The sequence below is a fragment of the Cyprinus carpio genome, chromosome A12 (assembly GCF_018340385.1).
Source record: "Cyprinus carpio isolate SPL01 chromosome A12, ASM1834038v1, whole genome shotgun sequence".
In the NCBI taxonomy this organism is placed as follows: Eukaryota; Metazoa; Chordata; class Actinopteri; order Cypriniformes; family Cyprinidae; genus Cyprinus; species Cyprinus carpio.
This window is the reverse complement of record NC_056583.1, coordinates 16,177,249-16,205,017: the sequence shown is the minus strand read 5'-3', so window position 1 is coordinate 16,205,017 and position 27,769 is coordinate 16,177,249. Positions and strand designations below refer to the sequence as shown.

Below are 27,769 nucleotides of genomic sequence, written 5' to 3'. Positions count from 1 at the left end.
TCCTAGTACAGCATGTTGAGTGAGTTTCTAGGTGAGCTGGGTTGCGTCCTTGTGTGTTATTGTCCTGGGGAGAGTGGACTTATGTGATCCGACTGACAATCATGTCCCTATTATCGCTTAATCCTGCCTGCTAGGAGTCAAACTGAGGTAACAGTTGAAGCTATAGCATGTATGATGACAGCCAGGTAACTGGTGATTCAAATACAGCACTGGCTTCTACACCTCTTCTTTTAGTTAATGCATTAAGTATCATGAACTACCAATACACATTTGTTTTTTGTTTTTTACAATAATCGTAATTCATATGACTCCAGCCCATCAATTAATGTCATGTGAAGTGACAAGCTACTGTTTGTGTTTGTAAGAAACATATTTTAAACTGTTGATTCTCTTCCACAATATGAGTCCATAATTCATAATAATGCTTCCTCCAATGAAAAAGTCCGTCTCCTGTTGTCCTCTCACATCCACCAATGCATTTGTTCAGAACTGTTTTCACTTGTAAACACTGCTTGATCTGTGCATATTTCTCTCCTGATTTAGACGTGATGACTTTTTCACTGGAGAAAGCAAGATTATAGATAGAGGACTTGTATAGATACAGGAGTTTGTAGTTAAAGTTGTCTAAATAATGGACGTAGCTTTTCACTTCACGAGACGTTGATTGGTGAACTGGAGTTGTGTTGATTAGCCTTATTGTGATGTTTTTATCATCTGTTTGGATTCATATTCTGACGGCACCCATTCACTGCAGAGGATCCTTTGGTGAGCAAGTGATGTAATGCTACATTTCTCCAAATCTGTTCTGATGAAGAAACAAACTCATCTACATCTTGGATGGCCTGAGTCAAACTGACAGGACCTTACTAAACCACAAGAGCTTTTTATGCCATCCTGTGCATATATCAAGTTTAATGTTGTATAGTGTAAAGTGTATAAATATTTTGGCCCTTGAAAGACAAACTGGCATAGTGAATCAAATGGGGCTAATCCATAGAAGTAGACATCCAGTTTATCTCCTATTTTGGTAATGAGAATCCAAGAGCTCTTCAATTATAGTCTTTACACATTTACTGACACTGGCAGCATGTCTTGTTTAGCACTAAATGGCACAGTCTGTCAGGGAACTGTCTGATGTGCACATCAATGTTAAATACTTTTGAGCTTAAGGGATTTAACATTTTTTGATGCCATAAACACCCAAATATATATATATATATATATATATATATATATATATATATATATATATATATATATATATATATATATATATATATATATATATATATATATATATATATATATTTGGGTGTTTATATATATATATATATACTGCCATTCAGTTTGGGGTCAGCAGGTTTTTCCAAATGTTTTTAAAAGAGTCTCCTATTCTCACAAAGGCTGTATTTATTTGTCAAAAAAGAACAAAAACCTCTTGTTTAAAAATCCCTGTTAAACTTCACACATATTTTCTCACGTATCTGAAGTAAAAGAAAAAAAAAACATACGTTTAAAGGCCTTCTTTAGTTTGTTTAATGTGAGTTTCTCTTTGCTCTTGTATGTCGTACAGCCTTCTTCTATGTACCTATATATTTATATTTCTTTTTACAGCTAACCAGTACAACAACAACGCAGAAATGATGCTTGGAGAGCACTTCTTTCGGATGAGCAGAAGAGAGCTTTTTACTGAATGTACATACAGCACATTTGACATATACTGAACGGTGGTATCAACCCTCGTAGTTACTTATTTCATCACTAAAACTTGTCATATTTCACACAACAGACGTGATACAACATCCGAAAAGGTTTGCTAGATTAGAAATAAACTTTGAGAAGCATAATATGGTAACTGTAAACAAAGATGGTATTTACAAGTAAATATCAAGGATGAATGGCATGTACCAAAATAAGCAAATCGATGCTAAGCTTTCATCTTATGGTGGTGTTTCGCTGGAGAGGAAGAGAACTAAAACAGATGTGACAATTACAAATGTAAAAAAAAAAAAAAAAAAAAAAAACTGCCTGTGTTTTGACGTGATAAAGTGTTGTCTATCCTGATGTTCATTTCCCATACCGTATCATCTAAGCTGAAGCATTGCAAAAAGTCACTGCCACTTTGAGGGAGAATGGAGTTTGTAGGTCCAAATAAGGGACAGGAGCAGCAGGTTTTGCTGATAAGCCTTCAAAAAAAATTCTGTGCACTGCTTGACACTGTTTGAGTACAAGCTGGAGTTTGCAGGCTTTCCTGTGGCATCATCTCAGAGAAAATAAATTATCATCTGCAGCACCCTAGTATGCAGAAGCAGCGTCAATCTTTCACTATTAGAAGTGGTTCTTGCATCTCCATTCGTCTCTGTATTATCAACTAGATCTCGCTGTGATGGTAGAAAAAATTTCCACATATAAGAGTCCAGGTGACACCTGTTTGCAGAAAGTTTTTTGCAACAGAAGGAATCCTAGATGACCTTCCACTGACATTCAGATATGTCCATGACAAACAAAAGCAAGTGGACCAAGAACAGTTTCATCACACCGAAACACCACAGCGCGCACAGAACCACTTGTGGGAAAAACTCAAAATACAACATTTTTGAATGATACAGCAGCAAGTCCAGCAGCAGGTTTGATCGGTGAGCGGCTATAATGTCTGTGGGGCTGTGAGATGCCCAAACTGAAGAACTGAGACCAGAGACAGCAGCACAGTCCAGTCCACCAGGCAGGCAGCACTAGTTGAGCTCCGAGCTATTGCATTAAAGCTACTGGGGTCATTCAGCTGCGGATCCTGTGGAGAAAGGTCATATTTTCATATTGTTAGTCATTCTGATCTTGTTGAGGCAATGCAATTTTCTGGTTGTTTGTTCTTATAGTTGTTTAAGCCTAAAAAGCTTTAAAATGTAACAGTTCAGGCAATATGTGCATTTTAAAACACCTTCTTTTGGTGTGTTTTTTCATAACTCGAATAGTATGAAAGCCCATTTCCACTTTAGAGTAAAAAAAAATAAATATAAAGTTATTTGTTGCTTTTTTTCTTGTAATTATGTCTTTATATCTTTCAAATGCATTTTTACAACTCGTTTGCAAGTTTTCATAATTATGATTTTATATCTCGTAATTGGGACTTTTATAATTCCGGCTATCTCGCTTCTGTGACAGATCTGAAAGAAGAAAGTCATATACACCTAAGATGACTTGAGGGTGAGTAAATCATGAGGTAATTTTCATCTTTGGGTGAACAACCTTTTAATATGCCTTAAAAACATACTGATCGTCTGAAAAAAAAAAGTCACATACTTTAAATTAAAAACAGTTGAGATGCTCCCTTAACTTTTTAAGTATAATCAAATTGGTAAATTTAGCTTAAATTATATTAAACTAACTCAAAAACAATGAGTTGAATCTAGTATAACTTAAATATATATATATATATATATATATATATATATATATATATATATATATATATATATATATATATATATATATATATATATATTTTTATAGATGAGTTAAAGTAATGAAAAAAACCTATGTTAACATTTTTTTGCAGTGGGATGCAACAACAAGACACGTTGCAATTCATTGGAAAGTGAGTAGAAATGTATGGTTCTTACCACACAAAGAACATCCAGAGTAACATTACTTTTCAGTTTCTGAGCCTATAAAGAAAGAGAGAAAGAGGCCAGCTGAAATACAGGCTGAAAAGTCAATTATTTGCAAGAAGCTCTTCAAGGTTTTGCGTTATAAACCATCTCTCACACTGAAGCATTTCCATCTAGCAACCCTTTAAACTGAGTCCAGTGCGATCTAAGTCAAGCACAGCTACAATAAAGCACTGTAATTCACCACGGCAAATAGAGGTCATATAGTACTGGCCTCAAAGAGAGGTCTTCTGAGTGAGATGTAATGTTATGATAATGAGCCCCACAGCCCACACACAAACACCACATCTACACAGCGCTGTGGCCAAGAGCTCTCTCTAAGGTCTTACTTCTTAAATAAATGTGCTGTGTGTGTGTGTATGCAGGAGGCCACTGTGTCTGCATTAATATGTGACACACCAATACATTTTAATACCCAGTTACATGATACTCTGCTGTTATGCAGTTTCCCACATGCACACACACATAGTTGGTTTGTTGGAACGATAAAGTGATTCCTCAGAGAATCTGGAATATAATAAAGGTGCCGCACAATGGAGAGAGAATGGGGCTAATTCTTGCGAAAAGCATTGTGGGATAAAATGATTAATAACCTTCCTGGAAGTCTTTCAGACAAAAGAAACTGTCTACTAATAAATCATAATATTGTTATTACTCCAATATGATGAATTGTTGTGCTATATCTGCCAGTTAAATACAAGTTAAGCTTTATCTGTAGTATGCTGTCAATTATTGAAGAAAATAACTGAAGAAAGTGCTTCAGAGGGTTAAAATATAATAAAAAAAAATTTTGTTTACATAAACATTTACAATCATCCTTGGGGGGAAATATTTGGTGGATCTTTATAAGGCTGTAGACCATGTTTAACTAATTTTAAACATTAACAACACAGTATCTAATTGTGTGAAACATTTATTGGGTCAAAAACATTAAAAAAAGCCCAGATGAATGCATTTTTCATGCCTATTCACATTGTTTTTTTAATTTTTGGTCTCATAAAATAAATGCTTCACACAACTGGAGACTGTGTTTTTCTCCCTATCATTTCAGTATTCTTTTCTTTTCTTTTTTTTTTTTTTTTTGTGAATGTGTGTGTGTTTTCTCTGAGGATTTGTCCTTATAATTTTGGTGTTGATTATTTTATTTTTTATCTATTTTTTTAAGCCAGGGTAGCAATTTTCTATAAATTAAAAAAAAAAAAATCTAAAATGTATTTAATGAAAATAAAGGATTTTGTTTTAATTCGGTAAACAGCAAAAATACCCAAGAATTATGGTTCTTTTAAGGGTGAAGCTTATACTTTAATCATGGTGCTGTACCCCATGCACTTGCCCCACAGACGTGCATCATTTTCCTTTTTTTCTTTTTTTTTTATAACAACGGATGAGTCACAAATTAGTCGACAGCTAATGCTCCACAGAGTATATTTAACATGGAATATTCCTCTGAAGATGTGTATCTGTGTGTATGCCAGTCGTTTTAGAGGCTGCGTGTGTGCCAGTCTTGAAGTTAGATTTGCAGATGATTGGTGAAGATATGTCTCCCTCAGAGAGATTGTAATGGGTGGGTATATCCTGCTTAAGGGTGTTCCTCATGTTAATGTGCCAGCCAATTAGCTCTGACATGACAGCTCTGGCAGTTTGATGCATCTCATTTCTACCCAGAGGCCCTGTGTGTGTGTTATCACTGCAACAGCCCACACCCATCAATCAAAAGTAAAGCCTTATCTCACTCTGAGGCTCGAAAAATGAAAGCCATAGTATGCCAAGCAAAGCCTGAAAGCACCCAAACAAGCTGCCGGCTGTTTGTAAAGTTGACGTAGGCTGTGCATCTTTAACCATCTGTGTGGGCCAACAGCAACATGTGTGTCTGACTGACAGCTGTCATTCACCATCAGAGATAGTCAATATGGTGGTTTTAAATGCGATTGGAAAAAACAGATTATGTGTCCGGGTGACATTTTACACAGCTTTTTTCACTGCACTTTTCTAATCAACATAAAAGATTTCTTTCTGGTGACTTTCAAATAATTTCTTTAAATACAACACACTGTTTGCTTTCAGTACCTGTAGACTTCCACAGAAGCTGTAGAGATGGTCCAGGTCATTGGTGAGTGCTGGGTCATCCAGTGCGTTGGATGTCCTGTCCCGTCCTCTCTGTGGAGTGTAAGGGTCAGGTGGAGTGGACACGATGGGTGGTTGGGGTTGCCACACACCAGCATCTGTGCCATTACCAAACCCCTGGATGGCATTGCCTGCATAATGCAGAAATAAAGAGAAAAATGTTTAAAATCATGGAAGGGCAAAATTCAGTATCTAAAAACTGTCTACATAGAATTGGAATTTGAATGGATTCAGCCACACCCCAAGGAAGTTGAATTGGAATTTAAATTGGAAATGATAGGGAGAGGAAAGTTTTGAGTAATTGTGCCATCAGTTTTGACTAATTGTGCCAATTTTCAAAAGGCATTTTCAATTCAACCCTGTTTAAAATACAGTTGACACTGACATGTCGCTATCGAATTTGTGGCCTATTTTGATATTAAGAGCTTCTATCTTCATCTCTTAATACTAAAGCATATGAACTCTGATAAAGAGGCACTTAGCCTCTGTGTTTAAGTGCAGTAAGACCTTCACTTACTTACTAAGTTTCTGGGATCTTTCCGGTGATAAAACGGGGAAGGCCATTATGATTCAACTGTCTTTTTAAAATGACTATTCTCAAGAGCACTTTTGACTTCAGAGTCTGTTATTTACCTCTTGCCACAGAAAGCTAAAGGGCAAGTGAGGATTATTGATGGGTACTCAGGTAAAGAATACGCTGCATGTGTATTAAGTACCATCTACTGACAGAGAAGAGGATAGGCTGACCCTATTATTGAATGAGCTTTGAATTTCCTTTAAGGCCGTGTAAGCTCATTCTGTTTCTTAAGGGTTAAAGACTAATAAAGCCACATTTTCCATTATTGTATTATTGCATTGTTCTCATAAGAACGGATGCATATTCCAAGCATAACTCTGGATAGATTATATAGATTTAAAGGTTTAAAGGACAGATTAGAATAACAAAGTGCAATAAACAGTAAAATTGTTTGTGCTACAAACCAGTGTGTTTATAATTAAGACAATACATTCAAATAATACGGTAAGAAACACCAGTTTGCAATATCAAGCAGCAAAATGAGCTGTTTTGTTCAGCTAAAAATAGCTGGAGGCGGATGACACCGGAAGCCAGACTCATTAAATTTACCAATGGCTGCACCCACTCTTACAGGAAAAATAAGGTACACTCATGGTGTATAAGAAGTATTGGTACTTCAGTACCAAGTCAAAAACCTGCACTAACTATTAAATAAACATAAACAAAACCGATTTATTTCAACATAAGTGATGTGCGCATTAGGTCTAAATGCATTCTAATAAACCTGCCGCTGTCTATAAAGTCAGTAATGGGCCCACCTTCATATACAAATAATGCTATATGTTCATTACAAACAAGAAAGAGCTAAGAAAACATTTTGCTGATTCTGTCTCATGCTGTTTTTATCTGTCTTTTCACTTTCTTTCCACCTCTCTCTCTATAGGTAAACACAAAAGATGAGAATGTGTCAGTTATGAGGTGTGGATGTGGCGTGACTTGTGTTGGTACTGCTATTCCATCCGGGCTGTCATCCTAAAGGCCATTGTCTCATGAAGACAAATCCTCCCTCTCATCTGCTCCCTGTCTATCTCCCTGCATCTGGTTCATCTAAATGGATGTTTTTGAATAACTCCCTGACAAAATAATGCAAGCTTTCCCTACTCTTCCAGGCCCATGGACACCTGAGTAATGCTTTATTGCCTTTTTATGTCAATCCCCCCTCTCAGCTGGCCCATTTAAGAGGGATTTCTCTGTCTCTCGGCCGTCAAACTGCTCTGAACCACACAGCAACACAAATCGCAGAGATCCGATTTACTGGTGCAGACTGTGAATGATCTCAAAGACGCAATAGAGCAGAATTCAGCTTTAGAGTCAATCTTGATGGGCAAATTCTGTCAGACAGTGTAGAACGCCATGTGACCAATGATATAGAGTAGCACAACAGCAGCTGTGAATGAAGTCTACTCACGGAGACAACGGTTGTTGGTGAAGAACTCGGTGAACTTGTCACACTCTGCTTTTCCGTTTCCACTGTTGCTGCAGTCACACCAAGGTGACACGCTGATGCCAGGGGCACGAAGGTAGTTCGGAGTCATCACCGTACCTGCGTCACACATAGCAAGGAGCAAAGGTTAAAGGTCATGTATGTTGAAAACAAGGACGTTTATAAAATGAGATTCCAACAAGAGAGTTGCTGCGTCTTAAAACCTAGCAAGCAGCCATTATAGACAGCATCTGGGATCATTAGGGTATAAAACATTCTGTAAAATAACGTTAAGCAGATCTGTAGTCCATGTACAATCATAAGTGAAATACACAGACACTTAAAAGTTTATGGAAGTCATTAGATACAAAATATTAAGCCAAGTGGCATTTTCAAATAAATATTGACTTTTGCATTCTTTTCTCAGGACTACCTTTAAGGTTCTGAGCATGTTTGCTGTGACTTTCATTATTATTATCCCAAGGTCATTTTAATGGATGTATGAGGCCAGTTACAAATGCTTCATATAGTTTATCACATTACCTATGGAGATGATTCATCTGAAACCAGAATATGACAGTAAAGGCATTTATAATGTTACAAAAGATTTCTATGTCAAATAAATGCTTTTCATTTGAACTCTCTATGCACAAAATCATTTTTTTTATTTATTTTTTATTTTTATTTTTTATTTGGGTGAATTTGTCATAGTACAGTCACGTTTTTCTGTACATTTACAAATAGTAGTATTTTTGAAATTAGCTTTGATTTATGGCACTCAAAGGTACTATGGTAATGATGTGATACACGTCCAAAAACCATAGCACATGAATTTCAGTACCATGGTATAAAGTACCCTATAATGTACTGTACTGCCACAATATTTTTTTTGGCAAGGTATGGCTCACCAAATTTGCTGGTTTGAGTTAACTCACCAATAAGACCTGAATATGCCAGCAGACAGTTGGCATAGTTTTCTTTTAGACACCCAGAAATCGAGCGCACCTCAGGTTGACAGTTGGTAAGGAAGTCAGCTAAACGAGATCTGAAAAAAATTAAGCAGGAATGAACAAGAATCCACATGGCATATCACCTCATTAAACAGACTCAGCACACAAGTGACAGTCTGGGGTCTTATAACTATTTTTATCTCTTCTCAGACATCATCCACCCCACAGGATAAATATTTAACTTGCTGAAAAGTACAGTGAGCATTCCAACACTTTCCTCCTTACTCTGTGACACATAACACAAGGGGTCTTTTATCATACCTGCAGATGTAGTTGGTCTTGCAGGAGGCTTGTAAGGAGAGACAGTTGGGTTTTTCCTTGTCCTCGTAGGAGCAGGCTGGCACGATGGTCTGACGTCTGCGCTCGGAGCAAGCCGTGTGATCCCCGGAGGGGCAGGAGCAGAAAAGCATGCCATAGCTATGCTTCGGTGGCACCTTGTCGAAGAACTGCCGCAGGGCCTTGTGGCACTTGCGCTTGTTACACACCTCAGTAGTTGAGACTCTACTGGTGCAAGGGCTGATGTAGAAGGAGCGGTACTTCTTACACGTGTCATTCAGGTTGCAGGCCTTGGCAGCGTTCAGGCAGTTGTTGTCCTTTGTAAAGGCCGCCTCACCTATGCGGGCAGACATTTAGAGAGAGAGTTAGGAACTCTGCTGGCTGATTTTACTGATGCACGTGCTGTAAATGTCAAAGAACTCTTGCTGAGAGTGGGGCAACTGTTGACCTTTTAGGACTCTCTGTGAACGTCCTCTGGCTGAGGTCATCCCGTGTGGCATTCACAGGAACTAGAGGCCATATGTCAGCCAGTATGTGGTCTGTGTGAGAGTAACTATACTAAGTGATATATTTAGGAAAATGACAGAATTCCAAGTATATTTGAAGATGAAGTGCATAAAATACTTTCTCCTGTCCCAGCTTGGTTCGGAGAGACAACTGTAAATAAGCCATTACAATGAAAGGTGTCAACACTTTGTTTCTGTTGCACTTCCAAAGTATTGGAATATACTGTTTGTTTAAGCTTCCACACACAGCAACAGTGGCTCAACCGATGGTGTGAGTTTGTAGCGGGGCGATCTGTTTGACCAGCCAATGGCAGAGTGTTTAGGAAACTTTTTTGAGAATATATATACACACTATCATTCAAAGTTTTGGCTCAGTAAGATTTTGCAATGTTTACGAAAGAAGTTTATTATTCTCACCAATGCTGCATTTATTTGATCAAAAACAGAGTAAAGCAATAATAATACTGTGAAATAGTATTACAATTTAAAATAACTTTTTTATTATTATTATTTTAATATATTTTAAAATGCAATTTGTTCTTGTGATGGTAATGCTGAACTTTTATTGGCCATTACTCCAGTCTTCAGTGTCAAATGATAAATCAAAAATCATTTTAATATGGCGCTCAAGAAACATTTTGAAAAAAATGTTTCTTACTGTCGCTACTGGACAATTTAATGTATCCTTGATTAAATTTATAAATAAATGACTCATTAAATGACTCCAAACATTAGTTTATGTATTACTAAATATTTCTAGATAATTTGTTCACATAGTTCATTCTCAACACCAGTTCAGTGTGTCTGAAAATAAAATCACATGAACACTATTTTTTTCTCATTTATTTTTGTTTCTCAATTTCTTCAACAGATCCCACACAAAATGCCCCAAGCATACCTAGACTCAATTTTCAGCCCTTTTTCATGAATTTCCCACCAAGAACTGACATCAACCCGGTTTAAAATAGGTTTTATTTGTGTAATGTTTGAATCTTTTGCCTGAAGAACTTCTGTCAGCTGCTTGTACTGTCACACTTTTTCTTTTGTTTCCATCCTCTCAATCTGCACAGCATTTGCATCTCTTGAACAAACAACCTTAGGTGAATCTTTTCTAAGCGGTCTTTTGGGTTTAATACACATTACTATTAGAACACATAGACTATCAGACTATTTGAGAGCCATGCAAAAAGAAAGAATGTTAGCATGTACTGAATATTGTGCAAAAATAGTTTTGATGATAAAGGATGACATAAGGTTTATTTTGCAATAATGATCATCTGAATGTGGATTTTACTGTTAAGTTTATGACTATCTATCAAATAAATAAAAAATAATAATAATTAATGGGCATGAAATATTTATTAAGTTTAAGTTATTATATTAGGCTGATAAGAAACAGACTGCAGAGTGCTACGATAGACATGAAACTAGTACAGCTTTGTAGGAGATTTGGTTGCCAGGGACAATGGTCAGTTATAATGTTTGGCAATATGTATATTTAATATATATTTGTATAATATAAAATATATGATGAAAGTCTGACCAGTCAGAATCAAGTATGCAGTGAGCCATGTAATAAGTGAGGATAATCTTCTTTACCTAATGATGACTCAATCTTTTCTCGCTGCAGCTCTTGCATATGCATGGAATGCTGCATTTTGCAATTATGTGTTTTGATGAGGAATTTGTGATTATTGTGGGCTTTCGTGAGATGACTTTAACTATGATTAAACTTGAAAGCAGCCTTGATCCTTAAGGTTAATCACCTATTATCTAATACAAAAACCATTACTTACGTTTGATAAGCACATTGACATGAGGCTCAAGGTTACTGGAGGGATGTTTAAATGTTGATTAGACGTTGTAGTCATGTGGACAGGTTCAGAGTCTATAAAACAAACCCATATCTCCTTGTGATACACTGATCCTGAGCCCCATTTATAAACATAATGCAATATTAATTTATTATGGTACATCATTAAAATAACTCATGGCCACTTTACAGCACAGGGCATATTTATTATTATTGTTATTAGTAGTAGTAGTTAGTAGATGCTAGATGATTTGATATTTTTGTTTAAAGGAATAGTTCAGAACAGATTTGGAGAAATGTAGCATTACATCACTTGTTCACCAATGGATCCTCTGCAGTGAATGGGTGCCGTCAGATTAAGACACCTGATAAAAACATCATAATAATCTACAAGAGTCCATTCCATTAATTAATATCTTGTAAAGTGAAAAACTGCATGTCTGTAAGAAATAAATACATCATTAAAGCATCACTTCTGGTCTTCTCTCCTGATTCAGATGACTTTTTCACTTGAGAAAGCAATATTATAAATAGAGGACTCATATTTTAACTGGAAGCAACAGTTTGAAGTTAAAATGCATTTATGATGAATTTGTTTCTTACAAACACACAGCTTTTCACATCACAATACATTAACTGATGGAATGGAGTCCTGTGGATTATTGAATGTTTTTATCAGTCTGAATTCTCATTTTAGCGGCACCCATTCACTGCAGAGAATCCATTAGTGAGCAAGTGATACAGTGCTAAAGATCTCCAAATTTGTTACGATCAAGAAACAAACGCATCTTTGATGGTCTGGGGGTGAGTAAATTCTCAGTACATTTTAATTTTTAGGTGAATTATTCCTTTAATAATTTAAAGACAGTAATGCCATGCTGTTTTTCGTCAGTGCTGTGATAGTGTGTATAATGACCTCAGCTTACATTACCCAGTGTCTTTTGTGTGCCGAAGGCTACTTGGGCTGAGAGCCTTGCCATGTGCACTTCAGAGAACTCCAGTGTGACGTGAAATAACAAGCAACAGTGCGTGTGTGTGTTGATGTGGCCTCATGCTCAGGCAGCAGAGCGCTCTGTTGTTTATTGCTCTTTGGGCACAGGAATAATAAGTGAGCTCTTCAGTCACTTCCTTAAGTGGCCTGAGAGATTGGGAGTGCAGCAGACACAGAAAGTGCTGATGGCAGAGACCTGGAGCTTTTCTGGCGGATGCTTAATAATCTCACAGCTTTCCTCCAACTGTTCCAATCCAATAAAACACATGCCACTGCAGCAAATCAAATCATACGAGGACTCAACCTCCATAATTGATCTCCCACTCTCTCTTCCTCCGTGTCTGCCGCTGTCTCTTTCTGCCCATCTCTCCCATCTTTACATTCTCGCTTTCGTCTTGCCCTTTAGATTTGTCTTTCTTTTTATTCCCCAAACTTTCCTATTCATTCTTCTTTCCTAATTATTTTCTTCTTCATTCCTTTCATCCTTCTCTTATATATTATTTTCTTCTTCTTTCCTTTCTTCTCTTTTTCTTAATTGGGGAGAAAAAGAGTTAATTCTTAACTGGGGAGTCGTGGCCTAATGGTTAGAGAGTCGGACTCCCAATCGAAGGGTTGTGAGTTCGAGTCCCGGGCCGGCAGGAATTGTGGGTGGGGGGAGTGCATGTACAGTTCTCTCTCCACCTTCAATACCACGACTTAGGTGCCCTTGAGCAAGGCATCGAACCCCCAACTGCTTCCCGGGCGCCGCAGCATAAAATGGCTGCCCACTGCTCCGGGTGTGTGTTCACAGTGTGTGTGTGTGTGTTCACTGCTCTGTGTGTGTGCACTTCGGATGGGTTAAATGCAGAGCACTAATTCTGAGTATGGGTCACCATACTTGGCTGAATGTCACGTCACTTTTTCCTTTCTTATCATTTTTCTTCCTTTCATCCTATCTTCTACTTCCTCCCTTCTTTCTTTTTCTTCTTGTACTTCTTTTTTCCACCTTCTTTTTTCCTTCTTGTTTACTTTTCCTTCCTCCCTTCCTTCTTTTTTCTCATTTCTCAGTTTCCTTTTTCTTCCTTTCGTCAATCCTTCTTGGCATTATTTATGTTTCTTTTTTCTTCCTTTCATCCTTCCTTCCTGCCTTACTTCTTTACATATTTCTTTACTTATTCCTTCCTTCCTAACTGCCTTTGCTCCTGTCAAATTTGGCAAAATACTAAAATTTGCAAGCAGAAGTCAGAGATTTACTACAAAATTTCTCATTAAGACTTATTCCAAGACTAAATGATCAGATCTATTTATTTAATAGTGCTTTATTCTTAATGTATGTCAACAGCTCATCTCATTTGTTTCTTTATTTTACAAGATATTTAATAACGAGACACTTAATTTGATACTTAAATGAAACATGAACTGAGAGCTCCATTATGTCTCCTGAGCTGTGAAGGAGCAATAAAATTTATCTTTGGGCAATTCAGTGTATGTGGTGATTCTTTATAGAAATGAAGCTAATGAGTTGATTGGACTGGAACCTTCTATCAATTAATGAAAGTGCCCTTGCAGCAGAATGAGAGTTTGTTACAAGATGAACCCTGTCTGACCATCTCTGGGCTCTTTAACAAAGAGAAAACTGCTAGTTAAACAACACTATGAGCTCTGTGTAAAAGACAATCTGCTTAAACTGCTGTCCAGGGACGTTTAATGGCCCTCTGAAGTGATGCCTGCCGATGGCTGACCTCTGGAGCACGGCGCTTTAAGGGATTTTAGCCAGTCCAGTTGATATTTGAAAATATCCAGTGGATGTGGAGTCTATTGATTTATTGATGAGTGTCTTGTACCCAAAAGAAATTAATGAATGCACTGATCCGTGTATGTTTACAGAGCAGATCCATCTGGAACTGATGCAGCTCTGCTCAAAAAGGCCGGCGGTTTCAGGTATCGATCAAACGTCTGACGAGGTGAAAAGCAGGACAACTTTATAATGAAATTTACATTAGCTGACTTCTCTCCCTAGATCATGTCTTAAAATGTCTTCGAGAAGAGGTTGAAAAGATGGCAATCATCTTCTACACACTTTCAATGAACTTTCTATGAAACACAAAGTCCTTAGCCAAACAAGTACAGTATGGTTGATCATCAAACATCCTGTCAATTTTTTTATACTAAAAAAAAAAAAATCCAATGTCAGACCTGTTTTTATGTTGTTATATAAAATAATTATAATAATAAATTAAATATGTTCATATTTAACTTTAATTAAAGTTCAATAAGGTTATGTAGCATGTTTGTTTTTGCTGTGGTAGCAAAATTAGTATTGAGTATGTTGAAATGGTTTTGGTAGCTTTTAAAATCATTGTATGGTGACCTGGTAATCTACTGGGTAGTTTACACTTGAGATTGTGAACTGCTGACCCCTAAAAGGCTGATGTAATGGACACTTTAGCCAGTTCCCGACAGCGCTGGCATATTAATATGTCCACAAATAATTACCAGTGCCGAAGGGATTTGGGGGTCCAGTGGTGTATTTGATACTTCAGAGGTGCAGTGAAATTCCAGCAACGTCTTTGAGATTTACCCTACTGGGGAGCTGCTATTGTGACAGTGACAATGGAGGGAGTCACGTGAGTGCTGGATGTTTGACTATGTGTGTTTTGAAAGTGAGAGACGGAAAGCTTTTAGAAGCCTGAGACTGTGTGCTAAAGAGAGTAAACGATGACTAGGGGCTATATGTGTGTGTGGCTGTGCATGTCCAACCGCCTGGCAATTAAACCACATAAAATCTCATGAGTGGAATTAATAAAGTGTACAGTGTTGATGGCTTTCAATCCAGAAGAAAAATCAATGTCTAATAAGACATAAAACTGGTATTTGATGTTTTACCGTCAACAACCGCCAAGTAATTTCCCTCTGGGGCTCTGCCTTCAATTTACATACATTAGCAGTAAAACATACAAGTCACTATTTATTAATCTGTAAGAAACAGAGCCAAGACTGAGCCATTAATAAATTGAGAATGAAAGAATGATGCATGAGGGGTGTAAAATGAACACTCTCTGAGTGCCAAATGCATGTCAGATTGGCAGTTAAATATTATGGAGATACAAGTCAGTTTGCCAGACATGATTTAACCTGAATTCAAAGAATGATCATCTGACCTTGACAGATGTGAGATTTTCGAGTCAAAGACATATACAGCTGTTGCAACTATCATGTCCTGTAACAATTTTTTATCTTCACAGGATTATCTAGGATGCTTAAAGTGACAATGACATGTGCTGTTATAAACATGCAAGTGAAAAAATCGCTAAATAATACCACTGTCGTAAGGACAACAGTTTTTTATAATGATAAAATAAAAGCAGAATTTTAATTAATATTATTAGTAGTAGTAGTAGTGGTATTATTGCAAAGTAATTTTTATTTTGATGTGAGAGAGTCAAATCAAAGAAAAAAACAAAATACTACAGGGACAAAATTATTTTACAATAATATTAATAATAATAACGAGGATGATGCAAAATACTTTATTTTATTATTATTAAGTATTTCTAGTCATTATGACTGGTATTTTAAGCTATTTTTATAATATAGCTTATTTGTAAAAAAAAATGTCATTGTCACTGTATAATTACAAGTCTTGTAAAATAAATTCTCTAATTGTCTGTCGTTGGGAGGTAAATTCATTTTAGACCCTGCATTCATCATTTTGTGCCACACCACCCTTTGTCCACTGACAAACATTACAATATAGTCAAAAGCAGCACAGTAACATTCAAGCTTGCTCCAAATCAGACTTGTTTGGACATGAACATAGATGTTTTTCCTGAAAAATAACTTTAATGGCTAAGGAGAAAAAGAGCTAAAGTGAGCTGCAGATGTATAATATGTGATAAATCCACTGATGAATGCAGGCACGGTCATAAAAGATAGGGAGGGGGGTGGTTGCGTTCCCCTCCCATTCACATTCCCACAATATTGAGGAAATGGTAACTATAGGCTCCATACATCACAAATACTGAAGCACACATCCACAGCGGGGGACCAGCCTTTATAGGGACTGACAGCATAGAACTGTCAACTCAGCCTATTAGAATAAAGGATTTCCTCTTCCTCTCGCTAGGCTTCTCTCCAAAATCCACTTCGAAAGATTTGTATTATATATGTTTGACAACCAATACACTCTCAGTCTGTTCAGACTATACTTTTCTGCTGTGTGTAAGTGTTTGAGTCTTTCTGTGTGTGTGTCATTGTATGTCCTTAATCTCAGCGGTGACAGATGACGTGACTTTAGGTGACCTGAAATGCTACGGTCACGCAAGCTCACACAGTACTGCAGTGCAAGCACTTTATGATCAGTTAAAAAAAAACATAGGCAGCAGTGTCGTTTACAGATACTGCATCAGATATCAACAGCATCTGATGTGAAAATATGAACAGCTGTGCTGTAATATACAGTACACTGCTTTTGACCTGTTTAATGTTGTGAAGTTAATAACGCTAATCTTTTGTTATGACAAGGTCAATGACACACAGATACAGCTTTATGAATTATAACCTCTCAGCCCGTCACGTTTCAAAAATTATGATGCAGATCATGTCCTTTCATACATTAATGGAACAAAGGACTGATATTTATTCAACTGTTTTCGCTCAATAGAAAACTAAATTGTTTTTTAGGGGGAAATAGTGAGTGTGGATTTGAAAACAAATAGATTTTTTTAATGATTGGAAATCGAAAGTCAGTTGCATTCATTACCTTGGGTAAACTTCTGCATATTACAGAAGAGCTTTAAAAGGAATTTTGAATCATTTTAATTATATTCACCAAAAGAGATTCAGGTTCATTCACCAATTAATTGGTTGACTCTTTAAGTTAAACCATTACACTATTGGTGGCTTCATTTTGTGTATTATAAGTATTTGCTAAAGAACAGATTCGTTCAAAAACTGTCATAACAATCATAAAAGCACATAATTATTTACTCATATTTTAAAGGATTTTCAGGTAACACTTGAAGCCTGTATTTAAAATACATTATATGGGTATTCTTAAGGCATTATAATGAATGAATAATGCATTATAAAAAGCATCTCATAAATAATCATAAAAACTGTTTTAATGTATTATAATTGTATTTATTATTGAAGTTCCTACTCAAGACTGAATAGACTGAATGCTTGCTAAAAATAGGTTTATTTATTTTATGCAAATGTATTTTTATTTATAGTACTTTATATTGCACTGTTAGTGGCCATTCACACAGAAAACATTTTTGCTTTGATAAACATGAGACACGAGCATTGGAATGGGGTAAAAAATGCAAAAAAAGAAATAAGTAATGCAATGCATGTCTCTGTAAAAACTGAACTTCTTTTAACTTGAGAGCCAGGTTTTTAGAATGGCATGTCATTCACGAGACATTGCAAAATATGCAAGGACAATAGTCAAATACATCTGTCTAATAAGTTTACATATAGAAAACCAATGGAAATGTAAAAAGCAATGAATGAAAAATGCATTCGGAGTGAACGGCTCCTTAAGGTCATAAATTGCCTCCTTTCCTTTCTTAAGAATCAAGAAAATTAGTCAGGAATAAGCTCTTTGAATCAATTCTGAAAACCTGGAATTGGAATAAATATCAAAATTTCTTGAATCAAACAATTTTTTTCTTCTTCTTTTTAATGCATTTATTTTATGTTGCTCCAGAGTGATTAAAATTTTAGGCTTCTTCTATGAATTTTCCTCTTTTTGTCACACTTGACAGAGTTATTGATGCTGAATGATTTGTAATCAAGCATCCAGGCATTTGTAATTACCAACGCTTGAGCTGTACACAACACAGCATGCACAAGCTTTAAATGTCATTTTTGCCTCCAGCAATCATCAAGCTGTTTACGTGTTTACTGACAAGGCCAACATATTTTTTTTATAGTGTGAGATGAAGGGGATTTTGGACATTTGATTTGTGTGTTTCTCGATATTTACATGCTCATCTCATAGCAGAGATTTATCTAATGTGGAAAACAGTCTAGTTCTATACAAACATGAAACGGTTTTCCTTCTTCAGGCTGTGTGGCAGCTGGTTGGGATTCATGAACCATACTGCTCTGGCATCCATGTCAATGATGTGAAATGAGACTGGAAATCAAATTGCACTTCCAAACAATAACTGCTGACAGGGCCATTTTTTCATATTTAATAACCTCTTCCTCTCTTATAGGCTTTTTGCGATTCGTGCCAATACCAGTGAAGGTTTGAATTGATTTTCTTAAAACAGACTATAGCAATTCAAATGAACATTACGCTTATGAATTTTATCCTGCTGAATGTCTAAAACAATGACAGGATTTACTGTCATTATGGAGACAATGAAATTATGGATCAAAACCGCCAATAAGTAAAACACATCCAGAAATAAATTAGCCAGACAATAAAGGCCTTTTTAAAAAATATATTGATAACATTGAAAAGGATTTTAATTTAGTTTCCATCAGATTCATTCATAAGTACCCCATTACTCCTTTCAATAGACTCTCTGTCTGTTTCACATTAAATCAAACTATTTCTCTGGATGAGCGGTGGGACTGAATACAACCAAATTTATGCAACTCATGAAAGGAAGCAGACCATCTTGCATGAGAAGAGGATGTGGACTCTCCGCTCAATGCATCTCAGTTCTCTTAGAAGACAGCCCCACATGGGACTTGTTATTATATTCTGGACCAGCCCGAGGGTGTGAATAATTCAGATGGCTGGGGCAACTTTAGCTCTGCATGTGATAGAAAATGGACACCACTGTATCTCCATCTCTCCTTCCTGTGAGACTGCAGTGCACTGCGGTTGTAAGGGCATCAGAAACAGGGATGTGTACATCATTTCCATATAGTAGGTCTGTTTGACTTGAATGGTGAAATATGAGGTGACCTAAACCAATGATACATTTGCACTTTTTAAGGCCACTATGGCACACACACACACACACACACACACACACACACACACACACACACACACACACACACACACACACACAAATACACTACTATTGAAAAGTTTGAGGCCAGTAAGATTTTTAAAAAAATTAATAATGCATTTTATTCAGCATGGATGCATTAAATTAATGTCAAATGACATTAAAGAAGTTTGCATTTCTCCATAAATATTAGCAAAAGAAATAATCATGATCCTTAAAGAATCATGGGGTTTTCATAGTTTTCTTAAAAATTTAAGCAGTGCAACTTTAATATTAATACATTTATTTTTCTGATAAAATAAATACAGCCTTAGTGAGCATAAGTTACTTCTTTCAAAAACATTAAAAAATGTCATCAACCCTTTTTGAACATTTGAACAGTATCGTGTGTTTGTGTGTCAAATGCTATATATGCTAAAAAAAAAGCTCATTTTGACATAACATATGATTGTAAGAAGCTTGCATAGTATAGTGAGACAAATTAATAGCTATGTGTGATCACTCTATTATTGACCAGCTTGCAGACCAAAGCTGGGACATGAGAAAATCAATTAACAAGGCAAGGAACTTCATTCATCTGTCTAAACTGATAGGAGTGGCTGATAGCAAAACATTTTCTTCTCCAGCCTTCAAAAATCTTTGGTTCCACACATTTATTTGACCCAAAAATGACATTTTGTTGTTTTGAACTTGTATGACTTTCTTTTTTCTGTGTAACACAAAAGTTATTTTGAAGAATGTTGTAACTTTGTTTTCCATACAAGTAGGTTCCTGACATAAGTAGATTTGTCAAAATACACAAAATGTTCCACAGAAGTAAAGTCCATACTGGTTTGGAACGACATTTCGGTTTTTGGGTGAACTATCCCTTTCATTTTCCATGCAGTTCAACTATTTATTAATCCAACAGTGGGTGCTGTTCTCTGTCTTCATTGCTTCAGCTCCTCACTGATCAGGTGGCACAACTCTCGCTCTACAGTGACAGTATGATCATTCTTTGTCTCTCATGACCGCTTCTTTATTGATTTATGGAAAGGACCATTTTAATTCAAACACTGCTAGGCGAATATATCCCAGTGGTTATTTGATTTAAATATCTCATGATTAATGGCACAATAAATATGTTTCTTTTGCCATAGCACTGAAAGACAAAGAAAGTGCCATATGATCTACAGTATGGCCATTAATGTTTTAGACATATAAAAACCTAGTGTACATAAAGGGATAGTTCACCCAAAAATGACAATTCCGTCATCATTTACTCATGTTGTTCCACAACTTGTTGTTTCGTTAAATGCACAAAAACAATGTTCCTCAGAAGAAAGAAGGTCATACAGATTTGGAACGACATAACGGTAAGTAAATGATGACAGAGTGTTAATTTTTGAGTAAACAATCCCTTTAACTGTGGAAAACCTAATAAGCTTTATAACCATCACTGAGTTGCCTGGCTACTGGCAACCATTGTACAATTGTGTTCAATTCTGCCTGACCCTTTTGGCTACTTTTTCACCAAACAGGACATGTCTTTGCTCTTTCATATGGCTGATTTTTTCCCCTCCCTTTTTCTTGTGATCCCATGGCTCAAGGGTATCTGTTACTAAAGCCCGAACCCACAAAAGCTATGTGGAGCTGGAGAGTGTGCCATCAAATAATGAGGACAGAAAGTGCCTGTACAGCAGATTGCATACAGATGCATCCTGAACAAAGATTCTGCAGTTCCAACAATACCCATTTAACTGAGTCATCTAAGAGGCATCAAGTTCGTAACCCAGCTTCTTATAAACATGACGTAAAACATGTGTGATTATTCGATCTTTTTTGACTGCTATTACCTCAATGATGCATCTTTATGGAGAATAGTAAATTTGTTAAAGTTTAAAATGCTAAGTTGGAGGGTGAACTGTCTTGCTCAGCAATTATTAGCCGCTTAATGTGGGCATTCATATTGATCTCAGTTTTGTTTCTGACAGGAAGTGTAACCTGAACACATTTACTAAAACACTGGTGTTTTTGCATAAGAGCCCAGGACAGCTACAATTAGATGAGCAGACATTTCTGTTAGTCAGCTCAGGACTATGAAAAGAGTTTGAGAAAGCTGATACCCTGTTGACTATGTTTTTGTCTCTTTGCTTGGCTTCATGTTTCCCTCAAGGATATTCATTGCTGACAATCATGTGCACCTGTGCAAGTCTCTGCCATAGAGTCTAAGTCAACTCTCAAGTCTCTCACTAAGTCAACTCGTTTGTCACAAGTTGAAACTATTCTATTAAAAACTATTCTAGTTATTAGAAATTTATTTTGATATTTCTTATTTGTAAGGCACTTTGGATTAAAATGTCTCCTAAAGCATGGGTATCAAACTGGGAAGTTTATCAAAAAATTTAAAAGACTCACTAAAACTAATTTGGCGTAGAAACATATTTTCATGCTAGTAAATTTCATCAGCAGGTACATAGAGATGGCAAGTAACACATAAATTAAACATGAAATTTTTAAGTCTGAAATAGTATTTTCTTGTAAAAAATAAATAAATAAAAAAAGAATACTGCAATAATCTTTATTTTATTAACAATTTATGTTGTAAAGAAAGAATTTAATAATTTAGCTTTCTAAAGAATGGTCAGAAATTAATCACAGTTACTTTTCTGTATCGTCAGCCATAGTTTTATTTTTTTCTTCAAGTCTATACACATAATTGTATATATCACAGTCAATTTTGTCGAGTTAAAATTGTGTCAATAGCCTATAGTTTATAATTTTTAGTTTAATAATAATAAAAAAAAACTATAAACAATACTTATCACAAATTGCTTGTGATGTTTCTCATCTGTAAGTCACTTTGAATAAAAACATCTGCTACTGTACATGACTAAATGTAAATATAATATAGAATACAGAAACACATACACGAAAAAGAGTTTTCAGCGGTGTCTGCACCACTAACGCCTGTTTTTTTTTTTTACTCAGTAATTAATGTGTTTTAAAATGTAGCGAAGTACAATACTTCAAACAAAATATACTTAAGAAAAAGTTAAATTACAGATTTTAAAAATTACTTTAAAAAGTAGTAGTACACAAAAAAGCTACTCAATTACAGTAACGCGAGTAAATGTAATTAGTTACTTTCCACCTCTGCTCATCATAGATATTCTTTACAGTGTTAATGCCTCTATCTGAGTCAAGTCACTTTTTTATGAGTCTATGTCAAGTCTGAGGGACAGTTTAGTTGTAACTAAAGACTGGCTCACACTGTCCCAATATTTCTAACACTCTGAAGTTAACTGCTATATACTGTATGTATTTATAGCCTGTAAACATAACTGTCATGCTCACACAGCCGATAACCACTGTCAGGGTTAACACATTGATCCAACAATACATAACAACCATTGGAATTTGGTGCTTGTTGGCACTGTGAGAACAAGCCTCAGACTTGAGTATCCATTTCTGCTGTGAACAGCCTGAAAACACCCACACAGTGTGTTGTATAGAGATGTCTCACTGAGAGCAAGAGATTAGGGTCAGTTATTATTGGGGTCCTGTGTGTGGGCTGATTCAGTGGTTCATGACAGTAAATATAAAAGCGCTTCATGGACAGGACACACAATGAACACTAACCAACCAAAGCTTTTTTGGCATATTAGGCACTGCTCAAGTAACTTCCTATCTCTTTCTCTCTCTCCAAACTATTGTGTTGAACAATGGGTTTGCTGCTAGTCTTGGTTGATGCAGTTCATCATTTTGATATAGAGGATTTTCTGCAGTATCTTCAGGCCTGTATAATCCGGACTCTGCACCACCTCAAGAATGGGAATGTCTCTCCATCTGGGCCATGTAAAGATCTGGCACAGCGGCTCTGGGTCTCTCAACCAAATCAGTTTTTATTGAAGCTGCACTGGCAGTGGCCATAAACATCCTGCTCACTCCTGTATCACTCAGCTGTGAATTATTACTAGCAGTTGCTGGGACATGCCAAAACCGTTGCACCCTTTTCCATAATTTTTTGCTCTAGATATATGCGGAATAAGTAAAGAGGCTCGCTGTGAGATTAATATTCAATTGCCCTGTGTCCAAATATGAAAATAATTAGAATGAACGTTTCTCTCTTCCTGGTGATGTACAACACCTGTAGCTTGCTGTTAAGATACACAAAAGCAATCGACACACATGCACAGATGCACAGCAAAACAAAAGCAAGCCTGTGATGTTCATTTTGTGAAAATGCTCAAATAGTAGGCTACCAGACTAATGATTGAAGAATTAACAGCTGTTTAAACTGGTATATTTAAGTTTTTTCTTTTGTGCATTCTGCATCTTTAACCGTACTGATTAATGCTTCAGGAAAGAACAAGGCTGCAATTTCAGAAACTGTGTCTCTTGTATGGCTTTATTGATTTGAAGTGGACCGAGAGGGAACGTAAGGGGAGGATGTCTCACATGTAATGCCCACATGTTCCTTATGGAACAACAGTATATTCATATTTAATCCAAACCTAATGCAAACAAAACCACAGACACTTGTTCTATGCCAAACCCTAGTTATATGCACCACAGGCTGTTCAAAAAGGTAGACAACTTAATTATGATAGATTCTGAGCTTCTAAAATACCTTGTTTCGGGCAATTAGTGATATATATTCAGTTTATATATATATATATATATATATATATATATATAATATATATATATATATATATACAGTATATATATCTGTGTGTGTCTGTATGTAAATATATAAAAAAAATGTCAATGTAAACACTTTTTTTATTCAAGAGTTGTGTGCTGTGTATTTTATGCTTATATTTTGTTGTTAGCTTGACAACATGATGTCAAACAACATTGCTAGTTGAGTCTCAAATTGGGTGTGGAGTGGTATTTGTGTGCCGCAGGGAGGTGCCATCTATGTAGAGTGTTCCAAATTAGTCACTAATGAGTTTCCATGAGGGTTACAACGCTGTTCGTGTAGGCAGCTGGCAGCGAGGCAACTCACTACGTTTTGAATCAGAACTACTGTCTGTCACCACAGAGATTTACTGCAGAACTTCTACAGTCAAGCACAACTCAGATTGAGAGATTCAGTCAGTGGTATCTTCAACACCAGCAGACCTCACTGTAGCTAAACAGGGGAGGAACAGCGCCATCTACAGGACATGACTAAAGCATCTCCATCATGCAGCACTTGTTCTGTTAGTCCTCTACAGGAATGCATTAGGCATTGATTCTTTTCCAAGGACATCATTGAAACCTGTTCACTCAAAACTCTAACATCCATTACAAAGCTTTCATAAATGATGCAGGCAGGCCATTCATAAGCCAACAGACATTTCAATTTAAATTCATTCATTCTACAGACACTTTTATCCATATAACCAAATTAGCACATCTCAAGAACATACACATAAACCTGAGATATATCAATATATTAAGCACATTAAGCATACAGACAAAGCAAAAAGCTGGTAAATGATTTTTACTCAGTGTGAACTAATACATAAGTGTGAGGTGGATATATATATATATATATATATATATATATATATTATATATATATATATATATATATATATATATATATATAATAATATATAATCATAAGACTAACCTGATATTATTGGAGCCAGACGAAAAATATCAGACAAACGGCTGTTGACTGGTTCATATGGCGAGTCCTCTAGCAAGTCATTGGCTGGAAGATAAACACCAGACCAGTAAGAAATGGTAAATTTGCAAGAACCCAAACTGTTACACGTAACATTCTTAGAACCAGCACTTTTGAACTTTGTTTTGGGTTATAAAAGCTCTGAATGCATTTCCAAGACTTAAAGTGGTCTACAAGGCATGATCATTTCTCATATTGGATCCTGTTCATCCTGGATCTGCTCACCCTGTAAACTTTGGTATATACTCCAGAAGATGCGCAGACAGTTTTTTTTTCTCTTCTTCATTCCTCTCCTACACTTGCAGTCGTACAGAGGACTTTGCTTCATGGACTCTATGGCGCTCCTGCACTCGTCCTGCGCCTCGGGTTCAGCCAGCATGCTGAAGTTACCGGCTCTCCCGGCCACACACTGTCTCATGGTTCGGTACTTAGTGCTGCAGCCATACTTCGCCAAACACTGTTCATGAGCCCTAACGCAGTCCAGCCGAACCGACCGAGACTGTGAGATCGCATCTGCCTTTGAGAAGTGCATTAAATCTGTGCAGGGAAAAGACGAAATTACAGATGTAAATAAGACAGAATCATTACCACGATTTTCTAATGTTCATTATTAAGATGATAGCACTTACCTTGTTACTTTAGTGGACCCAATTAAAACAAATAGAGACAACTTATATGATAAAAGGAAAAGCACTCAAAATTGTATTTTATTTCCTATTAATTCAAGCTACATATAAAATGTTTCAAGTAATGATTAGGATTTAGAAATAAAATAATATGAACAATCATCATAATTATAAAATAAAAATGTATGCATGCTTCTGAATTGCAAATTTGTCTATTGTATAGTTGATACAATCTAGTAATGCGCAAACAAATACTGGAACACATGCATCTCAACTTACCAAGAACAGACAACATTATCCAAAAAGTTGCGAATAGCATTGTCGCTTTATTCAGATCCATTCAGAGAGCAGAGAAACTGGTTAAATACGATATAGAACAATTTCCACAATAAATCCATTGCGCGCCAGCTGCGCACTAGTGAGGAACAAGTGATCAGACATCATATACACATCCGGACAGACTCCAACAGGCGCTGAGTGCTGCTCTGATGGACACACCCCACGAGAACAGAATAAAAAACAATATTTGAGAGTTCCGATATTACGATAAAAACACTAATATCACGACACTGCGTTATATTCAACCTTTTGATATCTTCTTTGTTATATCTTCAGCAATCCTTCAAAACAACGAGTTGTCTTAAAAGAAATGTAGACTATGAACATAAATTAACATTCCAAAATTATTCAAAGTTCATGTCAGTCCACATCAACTGTCAAAGTGTGCTGTTGCTTGCTCAGTTGTCCGACAATATGTAAGTAAGGTCGAAGAACGCGCACTGTGTGAAGATACTGCGCATGTGCTCGGATCTCTGAAAAAGGTCGGTTCTTTTGGCACAGTTGGACCGTAAATATTCGCTGATTAGGCACCATTAAGCACTTTACTTAATAAGAATTATCCAAAGACTGTCCGAGCATAAATGGAATCCACTTTGCGATCCATATCTGACACACTATGCGAATTATTCACTGTCGATCTTTTTTTTTTATTTTTATTTTTTATAAATTTCTGTCAGGGTTTTTTTTTTTTGACTTTCTTATTATGAGTTTCTAAAAGTTGTAAACAAAATACTAAACATTTTGTGATGTTTTTTATGTCAATCTATAATAACGTGATAATATTTATGGTTATTGTAAACACTGATAGGCAACAGACAATGATTAAGTGGCGGATGCTATGGTTTCTGTTTAGTGCACTCTAACCAGTTTTATCTTGTAATCTAAGTTTTGCAGTTACTCAAATGTTGTCTGCAAATGCTGTTGAGTAATATACTTATGTGTAAAATAATACACACTTTCAAGAGTGCCATCAACCTTTTTAACCTCTTCAGTTTTTGCCAACTTAAGAGCAAGTATGACATCAATACATTTTGCTTAAGTTCATAATGAAGCAATCACATTGTATGATCAAAAAACCTTTCATGGAGTTTTTATTTCTTACTCGATGTATGGAGGAATTGAATTCAGAGCACAAGCGCCACCTGTTTACTGAAGAATAGTATGACAGCTGCCCTTTCAAATCGATGCAGTAGTATATGCATGAACACAATTACACGGTTAACATTTGCATTTAGAATAAATGAGAAAAATAATCATATCTTTTTAATGTATAAAATGTCTCAAAATGAACGAAACAACGAAATCATGTAAAATATTGTAATTAATCAACAAACAAGTAAAACAAAGCATATACATTCCCAGACATACTATAGCCTACATTTGCCATGTTGCCATTGATTCTTCATCCCCGTCCCTGTGTGACTGTATTATTTTCTTTTAATATTTTCTTTTTATTTCTCTGATTGATCTATAAATGTTGATCCATTTGTTTATATCGTATACTGATTGCTGTTCACTTGTTAACAAGCTTCATTCCGCTGAAATCAAACCATGATCAATTTCATCTCTTAAATGAAATTTTTAAAAACATGAAGAATTAATTACATGAAACCAAAATCATTGGCTAGCAATTACTTGACATGATAAACCAGTCAGACTTATAAGATTGCATAGGCATACCGATCTTGATTAAAAATTCAATACAAGATCAATACTCACCTTTAGGTTGTGTACGAAAGACTAACCATCTAGGAAATGAGGTCTGGTGGATTTATTGTCAGTTAATCAAATATATTAC

At 36.1% G+C, this 27,769-nt stretch overlaps 1 protein-coding gene across 1 annotated transcript; it reads right to left on the bottom strand.

Moving 5' to 3' along the window:
• Positions 1–1,487: 1,487 nt before the first annotated feature.
• On the bottom strand, positions 1,488–26,431 carry LOC109099968 (gdnf family receptor alpha 1b). Its single transcript, XM_019113433.2, has 9 exons — positions 25,912–26,431; positions 25,232–25,543; positions 24,950–25,033; positions 9,061–9,412; positions 8,725–8,834; positions 7,775–7,909; positions 5,733–5,920; positions 3,618–3,662; positions 1,488–2,788 (listed from the first exon to the last, which is right to left on the bottom strand). The coding sequence occupies exons 1-9, from the start codon at positions 25,970–25,972 to the stop codon at positions 2,645–2,647; spliced, it is 1,431 nt and encodes a 476-aa protein (XP_018968978.2). The 5' UTR covers positions 25,973–26,431; the 3' UTR covers positions 1,488–2,644.
• Between the last annotated feature and the right edge of the window lie 1,338 nt (positions 26,432–27,769).

Excerpts from the sequence above, each read along its gene's own strand:
- LOC109099968 (XM_019113433.2), bottom strand. The coding sequence starts at position 25,972 with ATGGATCTGAATAAAGCGACAATGCTATTCGCAACTTTTTGGATAATG. Across the intron at positions 25,544-25,911 it reads GATAATGTTGTCTGTTCTTG|ATTTAATGCACTTCTCAAAG; the intron begins GTAAGTTGAGAT and ends TTCCCTGCACAG. Across the intron at positions 9,413-24,949 it reads TCTGGCTCCAATAATATCAG|GTGAGGCGGCCTTTACAAAG; the intron begins GTTAGTCTTATG and ends CTGCCCGCATAG.